At 32.6% G+C, this 10,971-nt stretch overlaps 1 protein-coding gene and 1 non-coding gene across 3 annotated transcripts; both read left to right on the top strand.

Annotated features, from left to right (window-relative positions):
• The first annotated feature begins 2,269 nt into the window (after window positions 1–2,269).
• Window positions 2,270–2,465, top strand: LOC111442493. The gene has a single exon (XR_002710315.1). It is a non-coding gene; the product is annotated as a U2 spliceosomal RNA (small nuclear RNA).
• A 5,897-nt stretch (window positions 2,466–8,362) lies between these two features.
• LOC111441451 (probable WRKY transcription factor 68) lies at window positions 8,363–10,398 on the top strand. Of its 2 annotated transcripts, none has more exons than XM_023078442.1 (4): window positions 8,363–8,801; window positions 8,956–9,093; window positions 9,168–9,370; window positions 9,929–10,398. In XM_023078442.1, the coding sequence occupies exons 1-4, from the start codon at window positions 8,470–8,472 to the stop codon at window positions 10,153–10,155; spliced, it is 900 nt and encodes a 299-aa protein (XP_022934210.1). In that variant the 5' UTR covers window positions 8,363–8,469; the 3' UTR covers window positions 10,156–10,398. The 2 variants fall into 2 exon arrangements, with proteins under 2 accessions (XP_022934210.1, XP_022934209.1); XM_023078441.1 differs by having other exon boundaries at window positions 8,953–9,093.
• The last annotated feature ends 573 nt before the right edge of the window (window positions 10,399–10,971 follow it).

Genomic DNA, 10,971 nt, shown 5'->3' with positions numbered 1-10,971 from the left:
GGGGAAGGGGTAGATTAGTCAAAGAATAGAAGCCGCCTTTATTAGGGGTTGGTTTGTTAGGTTTCGAAATTCGGTCATCATTGACATTTGCCCATCATTTTCACTTCCACATTTTTCCTTTAAATAAAATAATAATAATAATAATAATAAATAACAATTTTGTTCTTCCCTTATAATTTATTTTACTTCCTAATAAATATTCACTTCATTTAATTATTCTACTCACAATTTCTAATTTCAAATTTAACACCTATAACGTTTGCTCCATAATAAACTATAGGTTAACTTTATAATAAAATATCGTGGGACTATGAAAAATTAAGTTTGATAATGCATTAAATCAACCCGAACAATTTTTTCAAAGCTCACAAATTGTAGTCAACATCTAATTTTAGTGTGGCAAATGGAAATTGTTATTGAATTTATGGATGATGTGTGATTGAATTATACGTACTAAACATATTAAGTAATTCGGTGATCATGGTAACTATTTGAATTTTTATTTAAGTTATATGTTATGCTTGTTGTATGTTTCATTGTGTAATTTATATTATCTGGCTGTGATTTGTGTTGGTGGGCATTATTACCATAAGCATGTGATATGTGATTTCATTACCATTAGGTTGATAGGTAGAGATTGTTTAGAGGGTCTCCAACTATTCATTGATTATGTACAAGATCTAAGAGACAGGGTTCGCATAACGTTGAAATAGTTGGTGGTAGTAATAACTTGTCTAAAGTGACATGGGTCATATATGTCATAGAGTTGATATGTATAAGAAATAGTAAAGAACATAACTAGACTACTTGAACCCTCGTGTACCTATGCATTAGATGGAGCTCAGAGGAGTTGGACCATGTGGCACCAATAAATGAAGATGAAATCATATGAGTTAAACGATGTGAAACCAATCATTAAGTTAGGTTGTAACGGTCCAAGCCCACGTTAGTACATATTGTCATTTTTTTACTTTTCCTCAAAGTTTTTAAAACGCGTATGCTATGGAGAGTTTCTCATTCATTCTCCTCCCTAACCGATGTGGGATCTCACATAGATCATAAGACACTATTGATTAACATAAGTTCATAAGAGCCGCCTCGATCATGTGACATTAATGATTTTGTTTAACATTCAATAAAATTTTATTTAAAATAAAATACATGAGGACTTGCTGGGCTCACGAAATTCGTCAAAGACCCAACGGTCAAAGTAGTCATTTGCTCTGGTAAAGTCATTCCGGCACGAGCTTACGAAATAAATATTTAACAACTTTTGTAACATTTGAAAAAGGAGGGTTTTCTAGGTACTAAGGACTCCTTCTCCTTCCCCTTCTTCAAACTCCGATTCGTATTGTTCATAGAAAACGGGAGAAGGGATAAAAAAATTGTTTGTATTTATATTTTATTTCTAGGGACATAATAATTTAAAATGTGTGCTAGTTAATAAAGTTATATAAATAAGTGCGGGGATCAAAATAATCATCGAAACAAAGAAATAAAAATAGACATCATAATGTCTAAGAGGAAGTTCTCTTCGGACTATCGAAGTAGCGGGAAGATTAAATTATCTTCCGCTCTGTCGAGTCGCCGTTCCAATTGCTAAACCCTTAGCTTCAACTTAATTATTTTCAAATCTTAGATTTAAGGTTTGTAGAGTACTTCGATTTCTCATGTCGATTTAGGGTTCTGTTACGTGTGATGATTAGAAGTTAGAATTATCGACTAAACGATCATAATGTCTAAGAGGAAGTTCGACTTTGAAGGGGTTGGAGTTGCACGTTTTTTTAATTAGAAACTTGTGATTTAGTTTTTGATGTAGCAAGTAGGGGCAAACAATTCTTAAATATTGGTACCGAAAAATAAAGTAGCGGATCCAGTAGCCCAAACTGAAACAAGGGTTTGATGTCATTAGGTTAATAAAAATTGGCTCGAGAAAATATTAATAAATTGGTTGAAATGAGACTTTATAGGTTCAAGAACTTGAGAACGGAACAAAAGAATCAAAAGCTAAACTTATCCGAATATAATTTACCACACTTTATTAACTTCAATTATAATTTTTGGAACTAAAAATCAGAAACAAAATATTTATAAATGACAGAATCAATCATAATTTATAATACACAGAAGTGGTTACCACAATATAAAGTGAGAAAGAAATCGGTGGAAACGCAAGGCAACTTGAAACCAGTTTGTCCCACATCGTTAGATTGGAAGTTGGGAGCAAGACTCTCGAGTATATAAACGCGTTTGGATGGCTTCACAAATCATACCTTTCTCGGCCTTTTGGCTAAGATCAAGTGTAGTATCTGTTCTTATCAGTTTAATATCTGATACGTGGGCCATCGGCCCACATGATATTAAATTAATTTTTCAAGGGGGAGGGCCCACTTCAGTAGCTTGCTACTGGGGCCTTCAAGCGTCGCCCAAGCGTTGCACTACAGCTTGGGCCTGGCGCACCCCTCCAAATCTCCAGTTCTAAGGTTTAACCATTTCTTTTCTCCAATTTTCGGTCTTAGTAATAATAGATTATATTCAATTGTAGATATAAACCTAAATATAATATCCAGTTCTTCAAATTGTTTTTAGAATTTTCTGACCGTGGCCTTATATTGTTTAATACATGTGTGGTAAGAAATCTGGATTTTGATCCAAAGAGTTCAAATTCTAAAAAGTCTATATTATAAACCCAGTTCATTTTTTTTTAAATTAATGTATAATATAATAAATAATAAATGATGTGATATTATAAAATAATAATAATTGTACAATTTTTATAAATTAAGCAGGTTCATAAATTTGATACCATTAACATATGTTCTTGTAGTATTAGAATAGGGCTGATGACTGATTCAACAATCCACTAGAGGCCCAATGATAATGGGCCATTAGTGGGCCGCAACTTTTGACCATCCACCATAATCCAACACCTTATTTGGTTACTGGTCACCTAAACAAACCTTCATTACCCCCCCCCCCCAATAACCTAACCATGGTTAACTATCCTTAGAGTTTTAAAATGTGTTGTGTTGCTATTGCCTCTGGTTTAACTGATCATGTTTGTAAGTGGGATATTATGTATTAATTTTGAAATTTGTCTCTATTTAGAAGATGTATATTAGCATTTTAAACCACATCTGTAAAAAAATTAAAAAAAAAAAAGTGATGATTTAATCTTTTTAAGTCAAACCAGGTCTGGTATAATAATTATACCACAGGTAAAAAATAAAATCTTTAGATTGATCCAAAAACATATAAGAAACGAGAATAAACAATATATTCAAAAACTATAAAATAAAATATTGCCCTAATCTAATGCACGACTATAAAATAAGATATAAAGCAATTACCCCAACATCGGTTCCATGATCTCCACGAGTTACCTACATCATTTGTACATGGGTGTTTTGCATTTACTTGAAATGTAAGAATAGCACATGATTTAAGTATTTTAAGAAATACTCCGTAAGTGATCCCACTATTAGGGTCGTGAAATGCAAAAATATGCAACATGAGAGACCTATCATTTAAAATATTATTTCATTCTCTTAGGCGACTTTCCAGTTTGGACTAAGTTGAGTGTGTAGTACTTCTCTACACATGGCCCACATGTGCAAGCGTGGGCCCACCAGCGGGTTCACACATCCTCTAGGCCTATTGGTTGGGCTAGCAATCGATGATGGGCTGTTGCCGAACGCCCAGCGGGAATAGCGATCGTCATAGCATCATCGTAAACATGATGATCATTTCAATCTTATAGTGTACATGTCCGTACCCATCATAATGAGAAAGTATCTCGATGCACGTGAGCATACAATTATGCATGAGGTCCCCATACTTTCCATCATGGTGTAATAAGTAATGCAAGACAACCCTCGTTCTGTCATCATATATTAAACTTGATAATTATGAGTACATAGTTCTTATACATCATTTCATACATAACATAACTTCCAAGTTATGGCATAGGGAGGTTGTGCATTATAGATTTTCTTATTTCAAAACATATCATAGTATATCATGACATGTCATAATATAATATAACGTATTGTAATATAACATAGACATTTCGTTTATACCATAATATTATTTTGCATATCATATAGCATAACATAACATCACATATCCAGCTATATCACACATATGATACGTGTAGGGCCATTAGGCACGTGTCTATCATACATAAAGCAATTCTTCTAGCCAAACTGATAGTAGAGTCACTTACTTGATTGAATATCACACATATAACACGTGTAGAGCCACTGAGTACGTGCCATTATACATAAAACAATTCTTCCAACCAAATGATAGTAGAGCCACCTACTTAGTTGGCCTAGACCAAAACCACTACAATCCCTTGATTCTACCTGAGCAGTCCCACAATCATATTAGACCCAAGCCAAATAAGTCGAGAAATCGACCTAGAGCTGTCAGAAAATGTACTATCCTACTGACTCCGAACCGCTCAAATAGGATGAGAATGATCCATTGTTATAATTTAGTAAGCAAAGGGACTCTTTTACCACGAAATCCAAGTCCTCACTTTCTCACCCTAATAGATACGGGACCATTTTCATTTTCTTTTCTTTAAAATTAAAATATGGTTTGAATTAAAGTAATGGTGAGGTGGGACTATATATATATATAAATAATGAAAGCATATGGCAAATTCATAGGCTGTGAGCCGACAATAATGGTGGGTTTTTAACCAACATATATATCTAATCTATATCTATAATCAATCCTTCAAAGATTTGGGATATCATTTCATTTCCCCTTTCTCCCCATCTCTTTCTGTTTGGTTACGGGGATTAATACCTTAAACAAATCACCCATTTCCGGACATCTAAACTCACTTACGTTTAAATATTACATGGTGGCAGACATGCATAAGTGCACCGACGTTCGATATGCTTCTAAAATTTAAAATTTGAAAATTTGAAAATTTTTATTTCACAACATACCTTTCAAATTTAAAATTATGGTCGACAATTTTGAGGCTATTTGATTTAATTATTATTATTTTTTTTAATCAATAACATTACCAAAATGAAACAAAATGATGTTGTTTGTTTGGGGGAAAATTACAGGAAAGGATGAAATAAAATAATTATAAAAAAAAAGTATGTTTTTTTTTTTTTTTTTTTTTTTTTTAGATTTAAAAAGTAAATAAAATTCCCAAACGTATCGCGGAAGCAATGTCAGTNTTTTTTTTTTTTTTTTTTTGTCTTTTTTAGATTTAAAAAGTAAATAAAATTCCCAAACGTATCGCGGAAGCAATGTCAGTCAAACAGTGGCATATTTATAATTGCATAATCTTAAATAATTAATAAGATATTTTTTAAAATTATATAACAACAACAACAATAATAATAATAATAATAATAATAATAATAATAATAATAATAATAATAATAATAATAATAATAACAACAACACGTACCGCCATCTCCTAATCAATTTAATCCTAAATCCTAATAAAATAGTTTTCCACTAACGTGATTTGATTCATATTATAATGTTTCAAAGATTATGAAATCTTCATTTTTATTATTAATAACGTTTATTATATGCCCTAGAGGACGTGTCACATAAGACAACCTTAATTATTTAATATTTCCCTAACACCTTGCCTAATCTAATCTTTTCCCATATATAAAATTTCATTTTCTATGCATTTTGGCCTTATACCAACATCAGATATTTATTTAATATTATTATTATTATTATTATTTTGTTTAAATTTTGAGGCGCCAAACGAAAGCCACGTGGCCTCTGTACACGATATTTTAAATGAGTCTTAATGAGTTTTTATTTATTTATTTTTAATATAACTTATGAAATAATATGCATATAATTAAATTTAGTGAATTCATTAATTTTGTCACACACTTTATTGGAATGCGTGTGAACCTTGCAAATTTGAATTATTGAAATATAATATAATGATAAAAAGATTAGGATATGATTACTAGAAGATTGAAAGTGGCTTTTCATGCATTTTTTTTTTTTTTTTTTATACAGATGTTTAATATTTATCTTTGAATTATTATATTTTATTTTAAATTTAAACTTTTTACGTAAAATATATATTTTTTTTATAAAAAAAAAAAGTAAAAAATAAAGAAATAATTCGGTGTGGCGGCTCACACAAATTCAGCAAATGAAATGATTGTTTTCCCTTAAAACGTGCCGTCCAATACGAGATCTGACAAGAACGTGGGCTCGTGATGGCCACTGATTTCGTGAGAAATCCAACGGACGTGATGAAGTTACGGGACCCACGAGCTCCACGTGTTGCGATCTACGGCGTTTTTGTTAATTGTGAAGCGTGGATGTGCGGATCTGATGGAGACTGGTCCACCGTATGATCATGTGGTTGTTAGACATTGTGTTTGATTCCACGAGCGGAATTAAATGCTAATTATGACAAATCTTCCAATTTAATATTATTATTATTTATTATTTCAATTAAAACAATATCTTTTCTTTAAAAAATATTATTATTATTATTTTTAAAATTTAAATATCATAATTGTTTTGATTTAGTAGGTGCAATAATCAGAATAACAAAAGTTGTGAGGGTTGAAAGTAGAAATTATAAGAGTAAAAGAGAGCGTGGGATTTAATATCGAAAAAGAAGAGGGACGTGGATGCAAAAAGGCATAAAATTAGCATCTCATGTGAAGAATAAGCAAAAAATAAATAAATAAAAAAAGGTTATAATTATAATATTTAACCAAAACAAGGCATTACCTCAAATGCAAACAGGACACAACTTTTGCTTTTGTTCACATTTAAAATTATCCCAAAAAAAGGAATAAATAAATAAATAAATAAATAAATAAATAACCGACCAAAAGGTATGGGGAAGAAGGAAATTACGAGGAAAAGAGGAGACCAAATTTTAGATGAAGAAGATGACGCAGCACTGAGTGAGAGAGAGAAATATAATTTTTATATTTAATATATTTTTTTTAATTTTATCCATAATATCTCAATAAATTAAAAAAGAAAAGTCGAATAAAAAGACAGTTATGATATGATATTGTCTATTTTGAGCATAAGCTCTCATGACTTTCCTTTGGCCTTCTCCAAAATGCCTCACATCACACCAATGGAGAGAATATTTTTTTTGATTATAAACCCATGATCATTCCCTAAATTAGCTGTTGTAACTATTAATTCTTTTGCCTTCATTTACTCACGAAATTGCAATAGTCGTTATAAGTAGTATTTTTTTTATCTCGATTATTTCATGTACTGCTATTATACTCTCGTTCCAAATAAAAAAAGCTTACGAATTATAATAATCAAATTGATCATATACATTGAACGCGACCGCGACTAGTTTATAGTTGAGTTAGGGTTTTTGTTAGGCAGAGATTATATAGATGTGATAATATTTATAAATGTATAAACAAATATATTCCTACATGTGCTTCAGTCAATGTAGGAATATATTCTTTACATTACCTTAATTGGGTGACATGCATCATGCTGAGCTATAAATACCAAATGCCTTAAAAAAAAATTACAAATTAGTGTGTTTCGGGTTACATGAATCATAGTTTTAGATAAATACAATAATTTTGTTGTAATTAGGGTTTTGAATTTTCGTTGTTATTGTCCATAGATTTGGTACGGTTTTTATTTTTATAATGAATAAAGGGAAAAAATATAACGAACATATTATTTATAAGAATTTAAAATTTATTTTGTAATGGGAAACTTGTATCTAAAGAAAATAGTTTATTTTATATTAAATAGTTAATATTAATTTATTAATTTAAAATGAAATACTTAAAGGAAAAAAAATATTAAATATTTGTGTGAAAAGCAGGGAAAATGAAGTGTGAACACGATTTGAATGCAAAGAAAAATGAATTAATTAAATTAAAAAATAAAAGAAAAAATCATAAAGCAAAAGTGAAAAAGGAGAGAGAGAGAGAGAGAGGAAGAAATTTGTCCCCCAGCAATTTCCAAAAAGAGCCATATTTATTCTGTGGATCGGAATACACGTGCGAGGTCTACTTTTAGCCGTAGTATCCGCACGTGTAAAGAGTATGATAACAACGTATTCACACTTCACAAATCAGCCGGTTCCCGGTCAAGTAATTTACTATTTATTATATAAATAAATCCTTTTTACAAAAAAATAAAGGTTCATTTTATTGAATTAATGTTACAGATTTGTAATTTTCTTAGGCCATATAATTGGTTAAAAAATAATTAGAATTTTAATTTTAAAATTATAGTTTTTTTAACGAAATATTATGGAAGGAAATTCGTGTCGTGTCCGTACGAACCGATGACCTACAAATTCGTTTTGAGATTCTCTCTCTTCATTCTACAAACTTTTAAACTCAACCCTATTTCTCTCTCTTCAACTGCAAGTTTCTAGAGAGAGAAAAGTGAAAATTCATCAAAAAAAAACAAAACTTGGACAAAGGGTTGCAGCGTTTGGCTATGGAGGAGGTGAAGAAGAAGAAAAAGGAAGAGATTATCAAGTCGGAGGACACTAGCACAAGCGGCGGCGGCGGTGGGATTTTCCCATTTTCCGGTAACATGAAATCAAACGGATTCTTCGATTTCCCAGATGGTGAAAAATGTTCTGTTGGCTTCCTGGAGCTGCTTGGTCTTAATAATCATGAAGTCAAGGGCTATTCTTCCCAGGTTTTGAATCCTCCGGCCACCCCCAATTGTTCCTCCTCCGTCTCTTCCGCCTCTACCGACGCCGTTAACGACAACCCCACCGCCGCCCACGACAACCCACAACAACAACAAAATCCCACTAAAAAGTTCGTTTTTTTTTTCTCTTTTCACTCCATTTTTTTAGCTTATTCGATTTTATAGAAAATGTAGTTTCTTTATTATCTGTATTCAATTTAGCTTTATTTGTTTGGGTTATGGTTTGTGGTGCGATCCTAATAATTTGGTTGGGTGTTGGAGAAGATTGAAGAAGAAGAAGGAGAAGAGAGAGAAGGAGGGAAGATTTGCATTCATGACGAAGAGTGAAGTGGATCATCTAGAAGATGGGTATCGATGGAGGAAGTACGGCCAAAAAGCTGTCAAAAACAGCCCTTTTCCCAGGTATGTATGTATATAGATTTATATTTGTTTATTTATTTGTTGAATAATTATCCATAAATTTATGTTGTTTTTAGGAGCTATTATCGGTGTACCACTCCAACATGCAATGTGAAGAAGAGAGTGGAGCGATGTTCCAATGATCCAACCATCCTGGTCACCACCTACGAAGGCCAACACACTCACCCAACCCCAATCCTTCTTCCACCCCCGCTATCCACTCCACCCTGCATCCATCTTCCACCCATGCCTTGCCTTCCACCTGCCAACAACAATCATGGTTGGTTTCAATCCTTCCAATTTTCAATTCAAATCGAATAGAACAGATATCAGACCTTTTTTAAGTGTTTTTAAAATTTGAGGGGAAGTCCAAAAGAAAAATCTCAAGGGGATATAATATTTGTTAGTGGTGGACTTGGGTCGTTACAAATGATATCAAGCTAGACATCGGGCGATGTGCCAACGAGAGGGTTGAGCCCCGAAGGCAGTGGACACGATGCAATGTGCCAGCAAGGACCCTGAACCCTGAATGGGTAGATTGGGTAGGAGGTCACACATTGATTGGAGAAGGATTTTAGGTTTTAAAAGGGGTGGATTGAAGGGAACGAGTGTCAGTGAGAATGCTAGGCCCTAAAGGGAGTGGATTATGAGATCCCATACTGTGCTCCGAAGGGGTTGATTGTGAGATCCCATACTAGACTCGAAAAGAGGTGGATTGTGAGATCACACGGGAGATCTGTTTGGAAAAAGTTTGAATATTTTAGATGAGGAAATGGAAATGAGTTTTTAAAATTTTGAAAGAATAAATTTTTTTTAAAATTTTTTTTGTTACAAACAGATGGCGACATTAGTGGAGCGATGTGGGATGAGTACACACAAAACCCGGCGTTGTTGAATTCCCAGCATTTAGAAGCGAATTACAACATAAACAACCTCATAGGAGCAAGGAAGGCGGCGGCCGGAATGCTGCAGCAGAAACGGTTGTGCAACCCAAATGCTACATTTCTGGTAGATCACGGGCTGCTTCAAGATGTGATTCCTGCCCACATGCTCAAACAGGAGTGAATATTCAATAATATAATAATATTAGTTGAAGTTCAAAAAGTGGTGTTTAGTTTGAATTTTAGGTAACGAAAGTAGTGAGTTGTGTTGTTCATAGAAGATGTTAGAACAACAAAAACAAAAACCCCATCAATCATTTTGAGGTTCAATTTTTGTTGGTGTCCAACTAAGTCTCTCATTAGCAAAGCAGAGAATACCATTGCGTTTCATTACAAAAATGGAGGTAAAGTTCTAACTTTTGTTGTTCACGCTTTATTGAAGATGGAAGCTTGAAGCTGCCTTAGATAACATTTCACTTTTAGTCGCTACTCCTTGTGGTACACCGCTTGATGCCTGCCTAAACTTAGCGTTGTCCGCTTTGACCTGTTACGTATCGCACCAATCTCACGATTTTAAAATGCGTATCTTGAGAGGTTTCTACATCCTTCTAAAAAATGTTTCGTTCAAATTTCCAAACCGTGAAAACTTTGGGATTTGGTACATTTCCATGCAATGCAAAAAAGGGTAAATATTCTTTTCACAGTCTCTGCTGTACTTTTACTGCCCATCAAAACTCCATAAATTTAGCCTGAAATGGAGGGGCCCAAACAAACTTCAAAACTTAATCCTAACTTTTCATTTTTTATTTTTATTTTTTTAAAACAGAAATTGAAGCAACCAAGAATTAAATCTCAATCAATCGTGGCAATAAATTCACTATTCTACATTTTTTTTTTGTAGAAATTATATTATATAGATTAAATGAATGTATTAAATATATGCATTCCATAATTAAATGACTTTAAAATATTTTCACAAAAAAAAAAAAAAAAAAAAAAA

Source organism: Cucurbita moschata, unplaced genomic scaffold (genome assembly GCF_002738365.1).
Source record: "Cucurbita moschata cultivar Rifu unplaced genomic scaffold, Cmos_1.0 Cmo_Scf00004, whole genome shotgun sequence".
NCBI classification, from domain to species: Eukaryota; Viridiplantae; Streptophyta; class Magnoliopsida; order Cucurbitales; family Cucurbitaceae; genus Cucurbita; species Cucurbita moschata.
The sequence above is the reverse complement of the archived record's forward strand: the minus strand, read 5'-3'. Positions and strand labels throughout refer to the sequence as shown.